Source organism: Larimichthys crocea, chromosome IX (genome assembly GCF_000972845.2).
Source record: "Larimichthys crocea isolate SSNF chromosome IX, L_crocea_2.0, whole genome shotgun sequence".
NCBI lineage: Eukaryota > Metazoa > Chordata > Actinopteri > Sciaenidae > Larimichthys > Larimichthys crocea.
The window spans coordinates 2,506,849-2,531,098 of NC_040019.1; the positions used below are offsets into that span (position 1 = coordinate 2,506,849).

General features: G+C 44.4%; 2 protein-coding genes across 8 annotated transcripts in view; one reads left to right on the forward strand and one right to left on the reverse strand.

The window, feature by feature from the left end:
- Positions 1-1,991, forward strand: part of kcnt1a (potassium sodium-activated channel subfamily T member 1a) — a 29,898-nt gene extending 27,907 nt beyond the window's left edge. For all 3 annotated transcript variants that reach the window (XM_027282148.1, XM_027282149.1, XM_027282150.1), the window contains exon 31: positions 923-1,991. In XM_027282148.1, the coding sequence (XP_027137949.1) occupies positions 923-1,040 (118 nt within the window). In that variant the 3' untranslated portion in view covers positions 1,041-1,991. The remainder of the gene's footprint in view (positions 1-922) is intronic.
- A 2,197-nt stretch (positions 1,992-4,188) lies between these two features.
- On the reverse strand, positions 4,189-23,581 carry camsap1a (calmodulin regulated spectrin-associated protein 1a). 5 transcript variants are annotated; one of them, XM_027282145.1, is made up of 20 exons: positions 23,232-23,581; positions 22,525-22,727; positions 15,617-15,879; positions 14,289-14,450; positions 14,123-14,203; positions 13,151-13,183; positions 11,679-11,820; positions 11,354-11,493; positions 11,164-11,260; positions 10,933-11,059; positions 10,519-10,604; positions 10,161-10,245; positions 7,715-10,034; positions 7,486-7,622; positions 7,162-7,370; positions 6,968-7,018; positions 6,607-6,694; positions 6,406-6,527; positions 5,972-6,090; positions 4,189-5,871 (listed from the first exon to the last, which is right to left on the reverse strand). In XM_027282145.1, exons 2-20 carry the CDS (start codon positions 22,724-22,726, stop codon positions 5,581-5,583), a joined length of 4,755 nt encoding a protein of 1,584 aa, XP_027137946.1. In that variant the 5' UTR covers position 22,727; positions 23,232-23,581; the 3' UTR covers positions 4,189-5,580. The 5 variants fall into 5 exon arrangements, with proteins under 5 accessions (XP_027137946.1, XP_027137947.1, XP_019133971.2 ...); XM_027282146.1 differs by lacking the exon at positions 13,151-13,183; XM_019278426.2 differs by lacking the exon at positions 6,968-7,018.
- Positions 23,582-24,250: the final 669 nt, after the last annotated feature.

Here is a 24,250-nt window from a genome sequence, read left to right on the forward strand (position 1 = left end):
TTTTTGACCACTGTACATGAGACAAACAATGTTTGCTACCTCAGAAGTCAATGGCTATCCTCTGACGACTCCAATGCCAATGTTTTGGAGCTTCTAGTGTGACCAGCAGATATCAGGACAATAGATTTCCAGGCTAAGACTTCCTCTGCAGTCCGATTAGCTACTTAATATACAAGAATGAATGCAAATAAAAAAGTTAAATCGTCATCGGAAGATAGAGCGAAATCCAAGATTGCAATCGGCCTCTTTTGTTCTCCACGTGGACGGTTTACCGTGCAACCGAAGCTTGCTCAAATGTGATTGGTCAGTGCTACTCGGACTAAGCAGGAAACAGAACATCACGCGATGCCAAAACATTCTGCATTCATATGCAAATATCTGTTTACAGATTAGCGACTACCTGTTGAATATATGGTGTTGAGTAAATAATTATCTCAGGAGCTGGTGGAGACCAAATACAGAGCTAAAAGGTTCAGGTGTCAATAAACAACTTATATAAATAAATAAAAAACACAGTAATGTTTCTCTGAGTCTGCTCAATGTGTCATGATTTGCAGCACAAAGAACTTTATAAAGTGGCAGAACGTCAGTCAGAATCACACAATGCTGCTGAAGAACAGAAGAACGGATGCCACCAATTTCCTATAACCTTTTATTTTAGAAATAATATGCAATTATAAAACAACAGCTGAGCGAGCATGGCACCTATCGGTATCCATGGCAACAGCTGTTTCCTGTTGAGAGATGTAGGGTGACGAGTGCACCACACCGTTCACTTGTTTATTAAGCTCCTACCTTTCATGGCTTTGAGCGTGAATTTTGCAGTGCAGTCGGGATCGGTTTAGGAAAGATGCCATTACAAGTGATGCCTATCTTAGTTGTTTATCTGCCCTCTTCTCCCTCATCTCTCTCTCTCTCTCAGGTACTTGATTCGTTCAGACCCTCTGGCTCACGTCCCGGAGGAGCCTCCAGTCAGCAGCAGCAGCCTGAAAGAGAGACGCGAGTCCAGCATAGACGTCAAAGAGGACACCCAGCTCTGATACCATGCTGACCTCCGCTGGTACACTCCATCGTAATCACCTCCTTCAGCTGTCAGAGAGGAGGAGGAGGGAGGAGGGAGGAGGGAGAGGGGTCTGGATGCAGGTCCAGTTTGAAAGAGGACAATTTGTGCGACTATGTTCCAGCACTGCAGTGTACAACTGTATTATATGAGTGCCTACAGTTTGGCGGATGACATTTGACGTGCCATCTGTGACATTTTCATCCTTTTGCCACAGACGTGTGTGTAGGAACAGTCTGTCTTCATGTCTGCGAAAGCTCTCTCAGATGAGCAGTCACAGAGGAGCATGGTCGATTAATTTAGTTAACTGACGGGATTTTTAATCAGGTCGATCACACGTGCAGTGTCAAGATTTAAGGATCACAGGACCACTCATGAGTTTCATTGTCGTTGACTTTTGGGTTGTGGCTCCCTCAGGAAAAATGCAAGTTCACATATTTTGCGATGCAGAGTTTGGTGACTCCGTCTTTTGACCTTTTGTGCACATATTCTAAATTTGCCTGAGCCGTACACTTACTTCATATACCTGCAAATACTACACAAATCACATACAATCAAACATAACATTCAACACTACGTGACTTATATAAAATACGTGCATTAAAGCTTTCCTTTAAAGCTTATTTTTTTGTAGCTGAACCATAGAAGTAGTTATTCAGTGGCGTAGAGGTCTTAAGTTAGTAAGTTATGTACAAACAATGATGGTTACTTATATGTTCGCTGTCGTACATTTCTTAGTTTGGATGGAGGATTTGATATGTACTATATTAGTAAGGAATTTGCTTATTAGTTCATTTACATTTGTGGCTGTTTGGTCAAAGTATTTCTAAAATGCTACATCATGTACACAGGAATTTTTGACTTCATACATATTTAAATGTTGGAAATATTTGTACTTTCATTTTATTTCAACTTGCACATTAAAGTGCTACAATATGAAAAAGTACACTGAGTTGCCTGATATTTTAGCTTTAGTATCACTAGATGTGTTTAACCTAGGAATGCCAATTTAAATAAAGTGTTTTTGCTGAGAATGAGATAAGAAGATCAATATCTGTATGATAAATATGAAGCTACAGCCAGGAGAACATCAGCTCAGTCACAATAAAGATGGAACAGTCTAAAAATCAAATATCCACCTTCTAACACCTCAAAAACTCATTAATTAACAACATTTGTTAGTCCGTAATTAAACCAAGGTGTGACATCAGAGTTGTAGATCATCTCGGATCAACTCTCACTGACATTATCCAGACTTGATTTGCTATATATATCAAAGTTTATCCCAATTCAAACACTTAAGTATAAAGAACTCACTTGTATTATGTAGTAGGAGTCACATATTGTCATACTCGTCATCTTGACTGTCTCCCTGCTGCTGAGAAACTTCTCTTCGCAAACTAACAATTCACTGCAGTGAAGGTTATTATTAGGTAATGATATCCTTTTCTCCAGGTATATCACTTGGCAGTCGGGTCAGAGAGTTCAATTTCTTTGTATTGATGGTTCATAATATCTTTTCCTCATGCCCTCACTTTCTTTAAGTGTCATGTGGGAAATTCAAGTCGGGCTGTAATGTGCATTTTACTCAAGAACGCTGATTGATGGAGCTCTGCAGAGATGTTTGTTTTTTTCTTTCTGGCTGCATTTTTTAATTGTAGAGTAAAATAAAAAAGTGTTATCAACAAAAGACCTAGCAGCAATACTACTTATTAGTCTGGCAGCAAGAAGCCCAGCTCGGCGACCGTCTTTCAGCCTTGCCAGCAACTAAAAGCTAGTCCAAGATTACTCCTCCGTCAACAAACATCCTCTTGGGTTTCTGAGGCTGCTGGGCCAGGTTACATTGCCTGCTTACCTGGCTCCGGCATCGGCCTTGTAGAGTTACACAACTTTAACTCAGAGGTGTACAGGTCATTCCTTTTTGCTTAAAGGTGGTTGGCCTAACTGAGTCGTGACTATACAGGGCACACAACAAGTTTAGCTGTACCAAGTCTGAGCTCAGGGCAGATGTGTCATAGTTAAAGGCAGATGATGACATGGGTTTGTAGGGGGGGAAAAACAGTTGTGTATTGAAATATACTGTTGAAAAGTTGATGTGAAAGTGAAAAACGTGGGAGAAACAAAGAGAGATGAGTGCAAAGAAATTAAATGAAATGAGGAGCTGTGACTAAAGTAACAGGTGAATCAGACGACTGGCAACTAAGACTGGAGACGAGGTCGAATCAGACAACTCAAGTGAAAACACCAGTGTGGTTTCAGTGTGGCTGAGAGAGAACAGATGAAACAATATGACCTGTAAGAGATGGGCCGAGTCTGAAATCACCACCTATATATAGTTTGCTATATAGGCTACAGTCTGCCTCTTTATTTGAGTGTGATATTGATGCTCTGCATTGGAAGGAAAGTACTGTGCATGGCATGTACTTTCTGCTAACAGGTATGCCATGGGCAAAGCGGCTTAGCTTTAACAATTTGAGCTCATTGTTTAGCTGCAACTTCACTGTTTTGGCCCATTTTCACCAGGTTTCCAGCCACAGCAGGAAGGTGTTGTTAGTTAAAAAAGCTATATTTAGCAGCAACAGAGGCAGATATTTCCCTCATGAGCTGGCAGGGTCCAAAAAGTAGAGCTAAAAGACTGAATAGTGGAGTTGTGGCAAAGAAAAGACACTGCGAATGAATACTAATGTTGCTGCATAAGCAACCGTATCAACTAAAAGGTGACTATGTCAATGTTGTGTTCACAACTTGTTTCTTCTGCCCCCTAGTGGCCAAAAAAAAACACTTCTTCAATCACTTCATGAGATGCACAAAATTTGGCCTTCTTGCAATTTTTCTCAGACTTACCTGGTCAAGAATCAAAGTATTAAAACACCAAGTTGTGTTTTTATGTGCAGGACTGTTTACAGGTTAAACAAACATGTAACATGTTAATTAATGAGCTTGATGAGGTGATAGAAGTAAGAGTTGTTCTGCTTTAACAGTGTAGAAGAAATCATGTCCCAAACTGAAGTGTGAGCGTATGATAATATATAATTTATATTCAAGATGGTTAACGACCGAAACAGCCTTGCAGGCCTTTCGTAAATAAATGAACAGAGAGCAGCAGAGACACAGATCAAACACACACATTTCATCAGAAAACATACCTAGTTGCATTTTATTATATCTCTTCAAAATAAATAAACATACAGTGTAACGCAATGAAATAAGACTCATAACATCTCCGAAAGCCTGTAACATAAAGAATAAACTTCAAAATAGTGCCTGCTTTTTTTTTTTAGTAAACATAACTTGTACGTAACGTACAAAAAATACTACTCAAAAATGTACAAAATGCAGCAAACAAATATCAAGTATTGTGCAGTTTCCCCTCCCCCACATTATACCAGCTGCTGACAGTCGGTCATTACAGTGAAATTACTAGTGTTTAGTGCCAGAAGCTACATTAAAATCGTACATCTCCCCAGAATCCTGCGAGCAGATAATGAGCAGCAGAACAGCTCGGTGGCATAGCTCGGTTCATTTTGGTACAGCGATATGAGCCTGCGAGGGATCTCGGATGGCTCGTGTACGTGGTGGAATATTAGTATGAAGTTAATACAATATAATGCACTACTGAAAAGGTAATAATGCACTCAAGAGTCTCAAAAGCGCTTCCTGTTTGGGATAAATACTAGTATAATTTCCCCCCACTGTAAAAACATGAATTCTCTTCCACTGTAGCAGCAGCAGCACGGCTCCCCAAAACAAAAAAATTAAAAATAAAAAGTTTGCTTTGCTCCATTGTTCTGTTGCATGACAAACGTTTTAAAGCATAATCAAGAGAGTGAGAAAACACATTCAGAGCAGGACGCACAAGCATTCAGCTCTCCCCACCCCTGACACGACGACTCACACGCTTCCCCAAACACACTAGATAGAAAACAAGACTGGACGTTACCACTCACTAACATCCATTCCATACTTACATAAAAAAGTTTGTTCAAAGCTCCCTCCTCATAAAAGCACTGACCAGTAGTAGTTACTGGTGAATAATAGGGGCTCTGTACGTGGAGCCTGGATTAATCACAGCAGTAGGTTATTTTTTTTGCCAAGCTGAAGTAGCTTTAACTCCACAAGACATCGTCTTGTGTTCACTGATGCCCCGTCAGTAGTCGCTCTTCGTATCAGTAGTGTGCTTGCTACTTACTGCGAGTAAATTCAGTGGTATTCTCCAAGGTCCAATCTCGTCACTGCTACATGAAAATCAGCGCCTTAATCATGTCGGACGTACCCACAAATCAAAACGTAAGAGTGTGACATGCAGGGTAAAAAGCTAACGAGACCAAAGAAAACCAAAAAAATAACGTTAGAGCATTCAGCTGGCAGGTGTTTCGTAATCTCGCTCTGCCTCAGACTGACATCTCCGTTAATAAGAACACCTAATCCGTCCTGTCACATGATCACATGTCAATCATCTCAGAGATTATTGGGTCCGGCCCAACAGTAGAACACAAACTGTAACGGGTGTTTTCTCCGTCTCACTTCCTCCGCGCACTCCCCGGTCTCTTGACCTGCCAGAGTTGATTGTGGATGGTCAGGGCGTCCACGCTGACCGACACAGACTTGGCAGGGATGACGGTGAACTGCTTGCGGTCCGAGCTGTATTTGTAGAGCTTGTCGATCATCTTCCGGGTGATGGTGCGCGGCCCTGTGCCCGTGAACTTGACGATCTCTTCCGTGTCCGGCGAGTATGAGTAAATGGCGCGGAATTGGCACCCGCCGTCGCGGAAGAGGATGATCAGGTGATTGGACTCGCACTTTTCCAGCTCCTGCGATGAAACACACACAAGAAAAATGCGTGAATATGACAAAACACAAGCTAAAGAAACAAATAATCATCTTTAATATAAAGTCATTTCAATAGATCACCTCCAGGACAGCATTCTTCTGGCTCTCATTAACCCTTCCAGCCAGACAGCAGTGAGCGATGGCATTGATGATGATTGGCTTGTTGGACTTGGAGCTCGGCTCCTTGAAGAGTTTAGGACCTTTGACAGACAAAACATAACAAAATAATTACTAAAGATAAGTCTGTAGGTGTTTAAAGGAACAGTTTTTGGGAAATACAAATCTAAGTTAGAGGAGAAGATCGATATCAATCTCATTTCCGTGCATTAAGTATGAAACTGGAGCCGCTCAGCACAAAGACTGGAAGTTGGAAAACTGCTTGGCAAGTTCAGTCCAGGAAGTCATGACCAAGAAATAACTCCAGGATACATAACCTGTTCATTTCTTAAAAGCACATGACAAAGTCTTTATCTTTCTGCACAAACAATGCTTTGTGATGGTCTTTTTCTGCTCACCGTTGTACTCCATGGAAGTGATGGAAGAGGCTATAGATCCGTTCTCCCAGTCCCTCTCAAAGTTCCTGCTGGACGCTCTGCTCAGCATGGGGAAGGACTCCATAGAGCACACAGATCCAGCCCTGGAAGACACACTTATAGGTCAATAAAAATGACCGAACGTGATGGGAAGAGATTATTTCCAACACGGGGAAGTCTCACCTCTGTGACTCTGCCCCTCCAGAGATGACGCTGTCCGCCTCGGTCGCCAAAGAGAGCGTCGATCCTCGATGACTGCAGCTCAGTTCAGCTGAAAATGAAAGACGGAAGGATTTAGTTACTTTACTCCTTTCACACATGTTGTTCTGTATTTTCACATGACAAGCAGTGACCCGTATTGATTATTACTCTAAATACTAACAAGACAAGACAACAAAACTGATCATAAATAAATCAGAATCTGATAAAAAGATATATCTTTCTCTCTGTGAATCACGGCTGACTCCCCAAGTGTTTGAGATCAACTTTTAATGGGCTGTGTACGTTTGATATCACATCATGCAGAGCAGGTTAGAAGGTTCACCTGCTGCTGAGCCCTTCGCTTTGATCAACATGGACACCTTCAGAGAATTACCTGCGTGACACACATGTATACACTCAGAGGATGACGACGAAGACACGCAACTGAAGTGAAAATACACGTGCACACACACACACTGTGTATCAGATGGTACGACAAACGCAGATGCTGTTTTAAGTTATTAAAGGTGTTCGTACGTGTGGCGGATGCTTTGGAGAGGCTGTTTGACTCTTCGCGGTGTAGTGATTTAGGCCTGCTCCTGCGGGATTTAGTCCGTGGGCGAGGCTTGACCAGACCCTGCTCCTCCATCAACGCTTGCTGCTTCCTCCGCAGGTATTCCTGCTTAATAAGCTCTCGCCGCGCCTTCTCCTCCTCCTTACGGACACGATCCTCCTCTGCCTTGCGCCTTGAGGAAAATTGACGGACAGTTAAGACAGGCAGAATTTATCTCCACCCCTGCAGATTTAGACAACCCCCGCGTCCCGGCGATCGATTTGTGAGTGTGTGGAATGAAGACGAACCTGGCTTCGTCGCGTTTGAGCTCGCTCTCGGCTTCTTGCTGCTGTTTGCGTAGTCTGCTCTCTTCGGCTTTGCGTTGCTGTTTGAGGAGGAAGGCGGCGCGACGCTTTGCCATTTCGTCCTCTGCTTTCTCGTCATCCTTGAAGATACAAAAATAGTAAACGTAAAGAAATTAGTAATCATGCTTCCAAGTTATGCACACATTAAAATGAAGAAAACCTGGAATTTTACCTTAAAGAAGAAGCCTATCACATTCTTCTGCTCGCTCTCTACTATAACATCTGCGCTTCCATCCTCCAGTGCGACCTCAATCAGCTGACCCTTGACCCTGGTATTCTCATCAGCGCCCGTGGCCTCTTTCCCTGAGTTGGCAACATTGTTCTCCTCTTCTTCTGCAGCCTGTGAAGGAGACGTCGATGTACTGGACATGCCTTGTAGGTCCTGTGGTTGTGTTTTGTCCAAGAGGCACCCAGTTTCCTCTCCGCTGCTGTGTTGATTGCCATCATCATGAACTCTGAAGGTGGTGTTTCTCTGAATGTTTCTCTCGACCTTGGAGCTCTCAACAATACTCTCTATCTTCTGGTCTCCACAAGGGTTTTCTCTGGGGGACTTGATGGAAACCGTCTTGCTGTTGTCTCTGCTCTGTTTCTGCTCCGAGGCTTTGCTGCGTTGGCTGGAGCTAAGCTTTGGAGGACGTCGAGCAGGAGCAGAGATGCCACCGCCGATGTCTACAAAGTGAACTGCAAAGGACCTGGAGTCTGAGGTAGAGGACGGTGATTGTGTTTTGATGGGGGTTGTGCTCGGGCTTGATTCGACACGTTCTGGCGGTGACACCACACGCTTCATCAGCAGGTCTTGCTGTAGAGAGAGCTGCATCATCTGGTGCTGAATGGAACTAATGGCTTCGTTGAGCAGGTCTATGGAGTGGGAGCACTCGTTCAAATCGGGTTCAGCCACGTTATCCTGGGACTGGGAGTTCAACCTGTTCTGTCTTTTTGCCTGGCCTCCTTCTGTTTGACCTGCCGTCGCCTGGCCCTTCAGAGCATCGAGACAGGAGTCATCCTTGCAGGACTGGGTCTTCACTCTACTCCTTTTAGCTAGTTCTGCGGATTCAGAGTGTTTCAGGGGCAGAGGAAGTGTGTCACTCTTCCCTCCACCCTTCTTTACAATGTTCAAGAAAGCAGCTTTGCCTAGCTTTAGTCGCTGCCGTGCTGAGAGGGTCTCCATCTTCTTCTTCTGATACTCAATAGCGCGTCTTTGCTCTTCTAGCTGCATGTGAAGTTGCAGCAGCTCTGAAGGCACGACTGATGGACTGACCACCATATTTTTCCCTAACACAGAAATAGGCTCTTTCCCTACCCAGCTGGGGGTGCTGTCACTCCTCAGTTGCCAGGGAGGGCAGGGGGCAACCTCAGAGCCATCTGGCGTGGTCTTCTGAGAGCTGCTGGTACTCGAGAATCCATCACGGAGGCCAAGTTTAAGCAGCTTTCTCTCTGCAAAGCTGGTCATCTTAACACTGGTGCTGCCTGATGCGCTGCAGCTGCTCGCCCAGGATACGGTGCTGAGGCAAGGGCTGGAGCGTCCACTGCAGTCTTCCTTATCGTCCCGCTCACTAACCTTCAAGTCTTCTCCCAGTTTGGCTGACTCGCCCTCTCCCTCTCCACATTCACAAAGCTCTCCCTCCTCTGAGTAATTCCCCTTTCCTCTCTTCGCCACCTCTTTAGTCAGCTCCATCTGATCGTCGTCCTCCTCGTCTTCCTCGAGGTCTGCAATGTCTGAGTCGGAGTCATGCCCTACCTCCAGCAAAGTGGAGTAAGCACTTTGGCGCTCTGGCTCTCCTGACAAATGGAGGAAAAACCCATGTGGTTGTTTCTTCCCAGACTGAGAGACGCCTATTGACCCCTCTGTGGGTGGCCTGAGAGAGCTCGGGGCTGATTCTGCGACAGGTATGGGCATAAAGGTGCTTCTGTTTGACTCAACCACAGGGGCTTTCCTCTGCGAGGTGTTTGGGACATTGGCGGATGCTTTCCTAGCAGCTGCTGCTCCTCTAAAACGACTCTCGCCACTCTCCTCCTCCTTGTTCAAGCTGATGCTCTTCTCTTTGGCTGGCTTAGGGATTGCAGGCATCAGAGGTTCAAGAAAGTAGCCGTCTGCCTGGTGATCGGGACTAAAGGGACCCATGTCAAGGCGGGGAGAGCAACGGGTATTAGAAACCCTCGAGGTGGGGGCTGCACTCTGGATTTCCAGCTCATCCTGCTCCATGTCACTCCCGAGTCGATGACGAGAAAAAGCAGAAGGATGGATGACCGCAACCAGCTCCTCCTCTTCTATTTCCTCCTCCTCGTCCTCGATGCGCATGTGACTGAGCAGGCTTTGACCACTGAGTCTGTGCTGAGCCAGCGGGGGGCCTGGCCCCAGCATGTGTTTGGGGGTGATGCTCGTTATGTTGGAGGCCAAGCTGTCTTTGCTGATGGAGCGAGCGAGGCTGATGCTGTCTGCATCATCCTCCAGGAGACCATGCAGGGCGTAGGGCACCGGCTGGGATAAAGGCCTGGACAAGGGACAGAGGGAGGAATACAATTAAACTATCAGCAATTGTACGTTATATCTGCATCTTCTCAAATTTAATAACTGTAGTCAGAACAGCGATTTCAAAGGTTGCAATCACACTGCTCACCTCTGCCTCCTCTCTGGCCAGGCCAGTATTGAGCCCTGATGCTGTCCATCTGTACGTGTCATAGTGCTGGACCTGTTTCTGAGCTCTGTACAAAGAAAATATGATCTATATTACAAAAAGGACTTCTCAAACATGCATTACTAATTGCGGATGATTTAAAATAATCCAAACGCATTAACTCGAATATAAATATTCCAGTGAAATGATGTGATTAACAACTCTTCGAGTACCCTGAGCACAACTCAAGTACATTTAACCTTCAAAGAAGAATCAGAGGGTTCATCCTGGTCTCTATCATCCCTCTATCTTTTCAGTGTTTGAAGAACTTTGTGACTAGAGGAGGTTTTTTTTGTATTACCTGAAGTGCTCTCGTCAGCCACTTTCTGATGTCTCTGTCTCAGGGGCAGCAAAGAGTGAGATGGGCTTAATGGACGTGGTTTAGTGCTGAAAGGGAACGACAGAGAGGTTTTAACGTTACATTCGGTTTGATTTCAGCTTCTGAGACGTTTAAGAATGTCGGGCGGAGAAAGGTTTTCTCATAAAACTTTATAATTTGCATCCAAAATAAGGCAAAGCGCCGCGGTGATGTTCTGTGGAAAACCTTTACCATACTTCATAATAGAGATGTAAGCATCTCTCCTATAATTCCCTTAAGTGCCGTGTTCTATAGTAAGTTACAAAGCGGTTGCACTTACAGGTACAAGCATACTAATGCGTAAACATTATATTTATCAGTGACTGTAACTTAAAAACACAGTTACTGCTTTATTACCTGAGGTCAGGGCTCGTGGGTGTGGTCAAGGTGTCAGCGGAGTTCGATGATGTCAGGAAACTACGTTTGGTGACGCCGGAGATGGGAGCATGGGGTCGTGAACTCTTCGGCTGCAGCAGTAATCTCACTACAAAGATGGTAGAAGGGGATATTAACCATTAGAGGAGATCCTATAACACAACACACCACTGTTTAGAAGCAAGGCAGTAAACCAGAGAGAGAGCGTTATACCATCTCTGATTTCCTGAAGGTCCCTGGGCTGCACAAACTCTGGCTTCACCGTCTCAAACCACCAGAAGAGCTCAGCGATGAAGACCATCATATTATTCTGCAAGACAACGATGGGAGTTCAAGGTCAAGAGGAAGACATCATTATGTTAATGGAGTCTGCTTTTTACTGTCGAGGTTTTTTTGGGCTCACCTTTAGTACCGGTGGAGAATACAACATGTCTTCGGGCTTCAGATAGAAGCACTTGTTCAGGTATTCGTTAGAAAACTCATGTAGTAGCTGGATGTTGTACACGCTGTCTGCTATGGAGGGGACCTCCTTCAGACAGATATCTGCACAAAACAGGACGACACGATCAGGCTGGGACTGTATACTGTAACAGTGAAGTGGTACGTCAAGACCTTTTTAAATGATGATCAATACCACTCTTATATCTGCACGCTAAACACGAGGCTAGAGTCAGCAGGCGGTTTTAGTATCCAGACATTATAGCGGGATGAGTCGAACGTTACCGTACCGTCCAGTCTAATGAGTTCTGGGCAATAGAAGTGGATCACAGCCAGCAGAGCCGTGCCGTCGCACACATCCTTCACCAGGTCGTCCAGCAAAGGGAAGTGCTGAAGCACCCGACCCGACAGGTGATCTCTGCGGTAACGCACCTGCACGGCAAGAGAGGGCACAAGTTTAAGTGGAGTACACACATTTATCGAAACAACACCGAGGCGCATGCTCACTTGTCGCACACAAACACAACATTTCTCACTGTGTACTCAATCTCTGGCTCTCTCTAACACATATAGTGTATCTGTACGTGGCTTGCAGTGCTTGGTGGCCTTTTTATGTATCAGATTAGGTCAGGTGGAGCTTTGCAAAGCCTTTCAAAGGACCTGTCATGTGGTACGATAATATGTGCTTTCAGGCAGGTTTAGTAGTTGGTGCATGTGATAAATGATAACACTAAAGGTCAGTATTAAATCTAATAAAGAAAAAAGGTCAATGGTAAAGTACATTACCACGCGGGAGAACTCCACAGGCTCCAATATGCAGTGTGCCAGAGCATGCATTATATCAGGCTGGTGATGGAGGGAAGAAAGAAATGATTGGGAGGAAGTTAATGAAATGAGGCAAGCCATGGCTGGATGAGTGGACTTCAGCACTTTAAACACTGGAACCCAGACAGGTTGCTTTACTGTGTGGTGATGTGTTGATGTTTCAGGGCGGGAGGAAGGTGATGAATGTGAAAGCTCTGCTGGGAACTGCTAAGAAGGGGATTTCATGCAAAGCGAAAGCGAATAAGCAACTGTTTGAGTTTTCTTCCTTTGCCACCAAGGGGCACTGTGTCATCATCACTCTACAATGGAGTTTTTTTATAACTAGGTTCAGGAATAAGGGCCACGCCTCGTACGCATCCCATTTCCGTTCTCCATGTATTTAAACACAGCTTTTCCGTCCACTCCTTCTTCGACTCCGCTGTCACCCCCCCCCCAAACCCTCTTCCTCATTTGTCTTCCCTTTTCTCGTCTCACACAGGAACCGGGGGCTCTAATCCGTAGAGTCACGGACAGACGGTTCCCCCACTCATCCTTCCAGGTTCCCTCCAGGATCCCTCCTGTCCACCCGTCAACCTCAGGACCAGTCTACCGATGGTCAAGCCTCCTCCCCCTACCCCTCATCCTGGCATCCCTCATCCCTCTCACCCTCCCTCCCTCTCACCCTCCCTTCATCCCTCATCCTTACACCCCTCATCCTCCGACCCTAACCCATCATCCCTTCATCCCTCATCCTAACATCCCTCATCCTCCGACTCTTATCCCATCATCCCTCCATCCCTCGACCCCTCTAACCTCTATCTGTACGGGCGTGGTCCTTGTTAGTGAACATCATGTTGGTGATTTGTGCTGTCTGATCTGACACACACACACACACACACACACCTCAAACAGTCATACATAGGCTCACACCGAGGAGTTGGCTAGCGGTTGCACTTACAGGTACAAGCTTCCAGTACCATTTGGAGGGAGACTAGTATCCAAGAAGGCAGGGATGGAGAGGAAAGTTTGGGAAGACACAAAGAGGAAAAGCAGCAGACAAGTCAAGGGTCATACACAGTGACAAGGAATCAGATTATCCCCTGTTACCACGGAGACAGATCTGATCTTATAGACAGCTGGAAAGGGTTAGGCAGAGAGAGTCTAGAAGAGGAAAAAGGGTTAAAGGCGTTTGAGCATATTGTGATTGAAAGCTCAATGATTTCACATTGTGTCGTCATCCTGTTGCCCTCCAAGAAGCAGCACGTTGTGCTTACACTTCTTTGAGCTCTACGTCTTTCTCTGATTGGTTGATAGGAAACCAAGGCGAGTCAGCACAGTGCAGGGGTTCTCAAACTGTGAGGCGTGGCTCCCCAGGGAGGCGTGGGAGAGTTGTGCGGAGTCGTAACTCAGTGAAATATGAATGCACAGGCATGACAAAGATGTTTTAGATCACAAATAAACATCCTTAAATCAGTTATAATGAACTCTAAACCACTGAGATGGTCCTTATAATGCCATGAGAATCAGTGTTTTTAAGTTTTCCTCAGTAATCCAGTGATACTTGTCTATACATCCATGTTCATCGCACATGCAAATGCATAAATATATAGAAATAAAAGCTAAAATCCTGATTCCATGGCAACATTATACTTCCTGTTTACACCCCCAACCTAAAGATTATAATCACTGTAGCTCAAAAAAACTACAGTCACTGACACAGGGTGTCCACAGTTGTAACGCGGTGACATGAAGTGCTCATCAGATCACAAAGCAAGCAAGACAACACCTACACACCTGACAGGAGGACAATGAACAAAGGGAAACGACATCACTAAAGAAAGACGCTATTCAACAGACAGGACGCAGTGAGAAACAAAGTGACAGAGCGTGAGACAAAGGGAATAAAACAAAGAGACACGCGGGGTGTTACCTTCTGGTGACTGGGTGACTCCAGCAGTTGTTGCTTAATTTTCAGCTCTTTTTCCACGATCTCCCTCATCTTTACGTTCACCTGTAGCGACAAAGAAAAAAGGCTTGCAGGTCAACAGAGACGGACGAATGCAGACGCAAAAAAACATTAACGTCCCATTTCTTACCTTGTTGATCCAAAAGACCATCGCGTCTTCCAGGTCGAAAGGCAGCTCCTTGGAGGCACTGAAGTTGGCGAAGCGCTTGACACTGGACACCACTTTCTCTATGCTGATCATCTCCACGATGTAAGCCATCATCAGGGCGTCAATGAGGTGGATGTGGGAGCTCTGGAACAGCACGGATGTTACATCAGAAACATAATTATGGATGTGGCGGGCGTTAAATGTGTTAAAATGACATTTCCTGCCCTGTTTTATGTATATGTGTAGTTCTGCATTAATAACAGTAGGACACAAGGATTATTTTACAATGCTCCATCGCTGAGTTACCATGGAAACAAGGCAGAACTTCCTGACTGAAAGCAGAGTTATCAAAATGCTCGTCAGCCTACACGTGAGACGAACACTGTGTCATTAGTGTCTGACTCACGCGCTGTTTTTTTTTTTTTTTTATTGGTACAAAAAGGCTGAAGCCGTCCAAAATCAAAGTGTGTGTTTTGCCTGGCACTTGGATTTCTTTTCACTCTCCGTGATTTCATTATGATGTAGGATGACAGTTGGGTAGGGAGTGGATTAACGGTTGTCAAAGAATCTGTTACATGTAATGATGGTCTCAGAGTCTCTCCTGCTTGAGCTTAATATGAATCAATGTAGCCAAAAAACAAGGATTACATTCATCTACTGGCACCTGAACGCAGCATAAACTGCTGCTCCTGAGCCAGCCCTGTTGTTGCCTTTTGTCTTTCCACACCTGTGGGATATGACTAATACCTCCGGAGAGAGCAGGTTCATATTAAATGACAAACGCTGAAACATTTGGTTCATTTTGCTTCATGAATATTTTAGTTAGACACTCTAAAACCTGAAAAACACTCCAACATCTACCAGTGCATTATTTATTCCAATACTCCTGACTCATATTTGGCTCTGGAAACCAAAGTCACATTAGCTTGTTAGCAGATGGAAAGTGTGGGTTGCCGGTTCGCTGGGTTATACTACCGCAGATGTACCCTCATTTACATAAAAGTAATAATTTCCTGACTAACAAATGATCTAATGATTCTTACAGCAGTATTAATTGATTTTCTTTGCCACTTGGAGCCTTTTGTGGAAGACGCATCCAGCCAGAGACAGAGCAGCATTAGCATTTATAGAAAGTTGCAAGTCCAATGTTCTCTCTCACGACCAAAGACGGATAGTAGCAAAGTACTGCACCCAAATCAATGTGCACACAGGTCAAACATGGCTAAATACCAGACCTAGGAATGCATTTTGCTAGACTACAGCAAAAATCTATATCTGTGAATATCTAGACATATGGGCAAGCTACCCACCATCTTGATGGGAGCCGAGCTGAGGTCCAGATCCGAGACAGGCGAATTGTCTGCCTGCAGGACGTAGATGCCTTTCCTGGACAGGGCCTGGATGACAGACTGGTGGCTTTGGAGTGAGGCAGCCTGCTCGGCGGGCAGGATGAGCCCACACACCCGGCAGTAGAGCTCTCCAGACAGCAGCAGGCGAATAATGAGGGGCTTGATGTGTTCCTGCTCATACTGGTCTGTGTAGAAGGGGTCCCGCAGGTCTGCGGGGATGTGATCTGGAAAAAAGAAAGACACAGAAACATACATGTGTGACTTGACATTCAGGGTTAGGTCGTGAGGTTTTTTTTTTGCTGATTAAAGTTGTACTAATCGCACCATGCATCCACGCTCAAACTATTTTTGTACAGACACGTGTCCATCAATGCCTCGCCTTGTTACGTAACAGAGAAGCTCCCAGGTCACAGGCTTTCAAGGTGTTAGACTGTCTCAGAAGAAACCAATGCAAGACAAAGTCAATGGTTAAACAGCACGCCAGGTAGCAATTCTGCAACCAGAGGCTTTAAGCCAATGAGCTTAAACTTAGCTGTGATACTTAAGCTGATGGTCTTGTCCCAGCCAGCCTGGTGTTTTTTTTTGTTCAGGGACACAGACATAGGGCAGCTATTTTTATATGCCTTGGACGTGTTAATCCAGAGTTATGGCCCGAAGCACTCACGAAATTTAGCTTCCAGGGCTTTCTGGGTAGATTTAGGCAGGAATAAACAGGGAGACTGTTGCTGCATCTAGTATTTATATTGATAGGGGAAAAAAAATGGAATTAAAATCAGGTTCAGGATCATTTCTTAAAGTCCTGATATTATCAAACCAGATCCAGATCATGTAGAAAACACGGCTTAAAGAAAGAGTTGGAGTTCATTTTATGACAACATAAAAAAATAACGAGCTTTAAAGGTGCTTTCAGGTGGATATTTGTTCTGAGTTAGGCAAGCATCTTGCTCTAGCTTTAAAGATAATGCACAGGCATGAAAGTGGCATCAATGTTTCTCATCTAACTCTCTGCAAGGAAGCGAGCAGAGCAAGCTACGCAGGCAGACAGCCATTAGACTGTGCTGCTTTGACCATAAAAACTCTGGCTGTGCGCACACACGCCGTTTTATGATGCGCAATGATCATTTAGTATACATTCGTTATCAGTTTCACCATCACAATAAGTGCTTTTTAAAAAAGTGGGCTCATTAATGGCATGTTTACACACCCGCTGATCGTCTTTCTTGCTGAGTCACGAGTCTCGAGATCTCTGCAGTGACACACATTAATAAAACTGTGTCTTAAATGATCAGATCAAAACTAAGAAATAAGCTTTAAGATAGCCACATTTAAACAGAGGATCAGTGAAGATCCTTGCATCAATATTCAGCTGCATCTTCTCTCTGTTTCACATTAGATGCCAGCTGACTGAGATGAACTGGCAAAATAAGATCTCCATTAGTGGAAAACACACGCACACACACGTATACACAACAGGCTGAGATAAGAGCTACAGCACACTGTGAAAACCTTTGCTGTGTCTTCCACAACAGACTGCTTGCTTGGCACAGACTACCTACAGTATCTATCTCACTCTCTGCTGTTGTGTGGCGCTGCCATATGGGCCCGAGGATCCCAGATCATGTGAGAAAAACGCTTGTTTATAAATCCTTCCAGGTTTCGATCTGCAACAAAAGCATGCACGTCTTCCTCTGGCAGATTTTCTAAACACATCTCTCTCTTTTTTTTTTTTACCCTGCCACTTCCTCTGCCTCAGCTGTCCAAGAATGCCCTTCTCGTCCTCCATGGTTGCCGTGGAGATGGCGATGGAGGATGCCAGCGTGGCCGGAGGTGGGGGCTGGGTTGCCGTCCCATCTCCTCGCCGAGACCTGCTCGTTGGACCGTTTTACAGCCCCTGACATCAGGAGGTGTGTGTGTGTGTGTGTGTGTATGTGTGAAGATTTGAAGGGTGAGGCTCTCTAATCCTAGTTGCTAATACTCGTTAGATATTTATCATCCACCTGATCCACGCGTTAAAACCCACCCTGGAGTGTGTGTGTGTGTTAAATCAAGAGGAGGGGGTGCACAGAAAGCCTTTGTTCCTATTCTTTCAGACACAAGGTCAGATTGATGAGCAGAGATCTTGCTGACAGTTCAGACTCTGCAGGGTCTGCAGGGGAAAGGCACAACTATTCTCTCCAATCAGAAGGCTTAATAGCGAATCCTCCACTAGACAGTACATTGAGAAAACATAGCCTTTAAGCCGACGCACCCTGTGGGCACTCTTGGAAGTCTGACCCTTGCGGAGAGAGCGAAAGCTCAGTATGTCAGGGATAATGTGTAGCTCTTGAACAAGCGCTCACTAATTTCATGTGGTCTCATTACCCACTGAAACATTTTCAGACATTTTCTATATATTTTTGGTCTCATCCTGTCGTCACATTCGTTAAAAGTTTGCAGAGGAAACTAGAAGATGTGCTGTATGTTGCATAAAATATATGTCAAATTTCGTCAGCACTAAGCAAAACTAGGTCATGATTCAGGTGCACTACAAACTCCCTTAGTGGACTATGTGTATCTCTAAAATTGTTGCTTTTTAAGCCGACGTTAAATAATAATCCTAAAACATAATTTGGGAAAGAGAAAGCTAATGAAGCTCATCAGAAATCAAGCAGATAAAGCTCAAATTGTTTCCAGTTCTAAGATTTAAAAAAGATTTGGAGGTTTCTTCAAAGGCTCATCACTGTCATGAGTCCAAACAAACACAAAGACACTTTCAGGTCCAATCCCATTAACCACTTAAACATGTGACTGTGGCTGTGTGTGACTTTCACACCGGCCCACAGACAACAAAGTCCTCTCAGCGCTGCCGTGCTGCTCGCTTTGCACTCTAATCTAATAAGAGTGTTTTGGTCCTTCTGACCTCCACACTGACTATCAGTGACTATCAGGGATTGTATCACAGAAAGCGAACGTAATATAAAAGGACATATTGTATTTCACCATGAGACGAGCAGGAACACACGACTGATACGGTCCGGGTTGTTTACTGCAGATATTATGGGATTAATGGGAATACAGCGTCAATGCTGCACAGAGTTATACTTAATACACTGTCGGAACATTTAAATAAGATATATTATATATAATAGGGCTGAAAGATATGCAAAAAAAATCATGATGAGGTTATTTTGACAGATATTGATTGCAGTATGAGTCACACTTTTTGTGAGAATGGTAATTTTTGCAGTTCATTTTCCTTAAAAAAATGATGACAGTGTGTTCCTTTACATCAGGAGAATGAATATGATATGATTAGCAGGCCTGAGGCTTCTCTGACGCACCACAATGCCTCACTTGACAGATTTTATCTTCATCAAAGAAATGCAGCTCCAGTATCCGAGCCTGTTATCCAGAATATCTGATTCAATATCTGCTTTGGCGCTGCATCATTGCGATGACAGCACAGGATAAGCAAGCATCAGTCTGTCAGACGTGAGGGAGCAAAACAACGAAAACAGAAATCTGGGGGGAATCTCAAAGGTGCCAGGCCTGAGTAGGATGCATACACCGATACACGGGATTGGTAACGGCGTTGATTCTGACCTTATTAAGTGGAACGGGTATCGACCGTGACATATATCCACAGAAAATGCAGTTTATTTGTCACTGTCACTAAAAGATTTCAGTGTATCCAGTTAAATGAATTCAATCATGGTTGGCTGCCAAGTTATTTTGACATACCATAGTAATCTCTGGCCTATCGTGATCATCTTTGGAGTGAGGTTGGACATTGGACCGGTACTCGTATCACTAGATATCATGAGTTGAGGTTTTGAAACATGTTTTTGACAAAAATTTGGATCTATATTCTTAATTTATTCTGTAAAAATCAATCAAGCAGCAACTATTTTGATAATCAATTAATAAATCAAAATCATTTTTCCAGAAACATTTCCGTCTTATGTGATCGGAATCTAAATATCTTTTGGTTTTGGTCACACAATCTGACGAGGTTAGAGAAACCTTCAAGAAACTGAAATGAATCAATAAGAAAAACAATGGTTGGTTGCAGCCCCGGAGTAACTAGGAAAAAGGTAATTCAAAGTGACTCTCATCACTGGCACCGCCGAAGGAAATCAGGGTGAATGTGATAAATGGGACGAGTATGAAGCATGAAGGGCTGCATGGCTGCTGAGTTTTACACTGTACGGAGGAGCCTTGTGGAATAAAAACTGGGCTAGGCTACAGCTGAACTGCACAAAACTACATCTCCACTGTATGAACGTGTTAAGTTCTGATAATTATCAAATCACATAACACTAGTACTGTCCACTCTGTGTTAAAATAGTGTAGTTTGTGCAAAATCTCTTGCTGTAAAGGGCTCCTAAGCGTCCCTGGCGTGCTGATGTCAGGACGAGCCAATCAGATTAAGAGATGCAGGAAGCTCGGCGAGGAAAAAAAGGACGCGGTGAAAGGTTTTGGTGTTTATTATGGGCATCTGAGCTGTGCCCTGGAACAACACGGCGTTGGGTAACCGAGAGGTGAAGCCTAATTGCAAGACGGAGCTCGGCGCTAAGCATAAAAATGCTCCAGCTGTCGTGAGATTAATGTGATGAATCATGCTGATGCGGTGTAATACTGGTTGGTGCTTTCACATAACCTCAGTGTGCATTACAAGCTTTGAATTTTAGGGTTTTGTTCCCCCCCTATCAGAGTCCATTTACTGAGTCAACACAGGAGACATCACGGCAAGGCAGGAAACACTTAAACTACAGTATGTCCGCCTCCTAAAATGGATATGATGACAAAGAGATTTCCTTCACTCAATGACTGTCTCTGTGTCTCCTTCCGAATGCCTCATTGTCAAGCTGATAATAAAATCGCGGAGACTGGCAGGCAGACTCGCATTGAACAGCACGACTGACCTCCTGCTCACACTCTCCAGAGAGCGACGAGCGAATGACACAAAAACCCACATTCAGGGTTCCCAGACACTTTACTTACAGCCTAGTGATGTGGCTCACGCATTTTTAATGTTTTAATAGAGCTGGCAATGCTAGTGACCTGTGCATAAAAGACTTTGGCTGATCGAGAAACGTCAGCAGGAGTCTTCACTCACAAGGACGAAGGTCTGGGCTGCTGCTGTGCTGTCGTAGTATGAAAATCTTTTCCTCGGGAGGTTTGTTTGCCAGTGAAACTGCAAACAACAAGCTGACTGATAACTTTGTGACAACTATGTCTATCAGTGTAAACAGAAACGTCAACACATGAATATTTAGGAACTGGAGATGTAGATACGGTGTGTTCTTATTGGCTTTAACCATAGAACGAAGCTCTAAATGTTCTGTAGTGCACAGTTCAGGTGATATTTTTCACTTACTTTCACATACAGATGTTAATAACAGGGTTTCATGCAGTGTTTGGTAGCAGACGTGGACCCCCTCACCTTAAAACACCTTAACCTTAAAACCCACTACATACACTTACTTAATTTTAAAGAGAAGAGCAGATGCACAATTTCATTTCAGTTTTGTCTTTCTCAGTTAATTCATTGTCGACATGATTTTGGTCTATGAAAATCCAAATTTAGGCGACAAAAATCGTCAAATTTGAGAAGATCGCCATGTCTGCTTGGATCCGATGGTCCAGTGTGAAAGAATATGTAGGAATAAAATACGGCTGAATGTTTTCACTGGCGTATAATCATGCTACGACTGACGCTGCGGGTTCTCTTTTTCTTGAACCACTCTGTTTGTACAGTAGCCCGGAAAAGTGCAAACTAAACACCAACTCTAGATAGTAGTTCATGTTAGGAGGAGGAGAGCGTGAGGCGACAGGGTTGCAATCGGCGACTACAACGCTAGATGCCACTAAAACCTGCACTGGTCCTTTCAATCCACAAATGATCATCTGTGTGTCTAAACATTTGTCATTAAACCTTTTTTCACAGCAGATGTTTTGACATGAAATAATAGTATCAACTCAGGTGTTTCCAGTGATACTAATTAAGGTTCCACTTATCGCAGACATGCACCACAGCTGCACCCTCACTGTGTCTGACCTGAACCTTAATTAGCATCATTGGTAACACCTGGGTGTACCTACTGTTTCACGTCCAAATGTCTGCTGTGAAAAAAAAAAAGGTCTATTCATTTTCTACCACAGCTGATCATGAACTGACAGATCCTTTGTCTAAAGCTGTAACGAGGAGCCCGTCCCAGCCTATCCGTGGCGTAGAGGCGGGGTACACTCCGGACAAGTTGCCGGTTCGTAAACTCTCCTACAAAAGCAAAATGCTAGAATCCACTCATGCATTTTACTTTTTGTCATTTTTGTCACCGGTGCCAAACTACTTGACCTATATTATGTCCTGCATGTTTGCCTGTTTGTGTTTTAATCTGACTATTGTTTCACAGTGGGCAGAGGAAATACTGAGGACCTTGAGTTTCCATTCGGCCGCTTTCAGACAAAAATAGGCCTTAATGTACTACAATTAGATTCAGCTAATGATACAAGTAGTCCTATGAGCCTGCCAGGCTCTTTGACAAAGACATAGATTGTTTAAAAGAAATTCAGTTGGTATTCTGTCCTTGGCAGCAAACTGGTGTGATTGTTCGGGGCCAATTTAGGAGGATCTGCATCTATCAAACTGTTCACGCAACTACAGTACAGAGCCTATACTGGACAAGTAGACTATGACATCCATCCATGCATCTTCTGTAAGTCGCGGGGGGATGAAACCTGCCCCAGCTGGCATTGGGGCGAGAGGTGGGGTACGCCCGCTATGTGCCGACACGTAGAAGACGTACAGCTGCCATTTAGATGTTAGATGCACAAACATAAATATCATTCTCAATGGTGTGAGAGTGAAAACACAGCTTTAACTATACCGTAAGCTTTGGCAAACAGCCAGCGGAGATTTGCGTCTATTTTGGCTCTTGCAGAGTCGTACAGCTCCAGTGGTACGACCTGAGCCTCGATGCCTCCTCCTCCTCCGCCTCCGGCATCATCTCCTCCTCCTCCTCCTCCTCCTCCTGCTGCTGCTGCCCTCCTCCAGGTGCTGTCCCTGCCAGCACTCACCTCCACATCCATCCTGCACGGACACACACACACAGAGAAAGAGAGAGAGAGAGATTTAATGCATTACATCATCGATATGAAAGGGGAAAAACAATAAGCAGGGGGCCTGGAGATGAAGCACCAGGCTCACCTTGTTTAACCTGCAGCATGCATGTCTGCAGGTGTATCCCCCCATCTCCTCCCTTATGATTGATTGCCTTTAACATGCATGCATGCATAACAAAACATCATGCATTTGCATGTTATCTGCAGCTGACAATCAGCTGATTGCAGTGAGGCAACAAAAGCTGCACTTGTGGACATGAATGGGAGCTGCTCGGAGGTTTATTAGCAGCAGCTTTGGTCCAAAGAGAGAGAGGGTGTGTGGGTGGAGGGGGTTTACCAATGAATGGACCCTCCACCATCCTCAGCACCGTCAGGTTTCATAGTATTACAGTGTTAGCTGAGGTTAGCCGCCTTCATCTGCTGCGCACACACCCCTGCAGCTGTGAAAACACGAACAAAGCCTCACCCTCACCTCTTTAAAAGTGCATTTGCTCCTCAACCCACAAGCCGAGATGGGGGGTGTTGTTAAAACGCCGACATGTCGAGGCCTGACGGTGGAACAACACACGGACTCCTCCCCGCCTCAGCGACACAAATCTCCGGCCTCGTCGGGATAAACGGCTCCGTCTTCTTGATGCTCCGTTAATCCGATAAAAAAGAAGACAAACGCGAACCTAAAAGGAAGTTTTCGGTTGAATTGTTAGTATCCACAAGCCTTGTGTTTCATACCGAGGCTGTCATCGCCTCGGAGGCTGTCTAACGGTGTCCCGGTAGTCCTGTTGTCGGAGCCTGTCTCTATGGGGACGACTGTTATCTTCTCCGGGCAGCTCCGCTGTAACTCCGCCGCCGGCCTCCGGGGGGCCCGGGCAGCTCCGCTGTAACTCCGCCGCCGGCCTCCGGGGGGCGGTGCTGCTCTGCGACACGCTGTTATTATTATGTATTAAGTGATTAATATTAAATTAATAATTATATTTATTTATCTACCTGCTTGTACTCTTTATTATATATTATTGTGGCCCAACACTTTCTGTTGGTGTTTTGGAGTTAAATATATAAATAATATATATATATATAATTATATTTATATTGATAATTCTGTTTTATACTGTTCATTCCAATACCAAAATTGCCATATTAATACTATTTATATCTCCGGACTTGCCACTGTCTTTTCTATTCTATTTTATATTTTTTACATCTTCACTTATATTTTGTATTTTATATTTCATGTTTGGTGCTGTTTGCACCGGGATAAGAGGGAAACGCAATTTCAATTCTCTGTCCTGTCCTGTACATATAGCAGCATCGATAAATAAGTGTGACTTACTTGGGGTTACATTACTGTAGTTCCCGTTATAGAGTAGAAATACACAGACTGGTCATTTCATTAGGTACACTTGTACTTACAGAGTTGTTGTATTAGATCACATTGGATTGTACAAGTGTACCTAATGAAGTGGCCAGTATATATAGTATATATAGTATATATAG

Coding starts and splice junctions, on each gene's coding strand:
- camsap1a (XM_027282145.1), bottom strand. CDS start 22,726: ATGGATGTGGAGGTGAGTGCTGGCAGGGACAGCACCTGGAGGAGGGCA. Junction 11,821..13,150: donor GGTACTGGAAGCTTGTACCT/GTAAGTGCAACC, acceptor CTTGCCGTGCAG/GTGCGTTACCGCAGAGATCA. Junction 7,623..7,714: donor TGATAGGCTTCTTCTTTAAG/GTAAAATTCCAG, acceptor TGTATCTTCAAG/GATGACGAGAAAGCAGAGGA.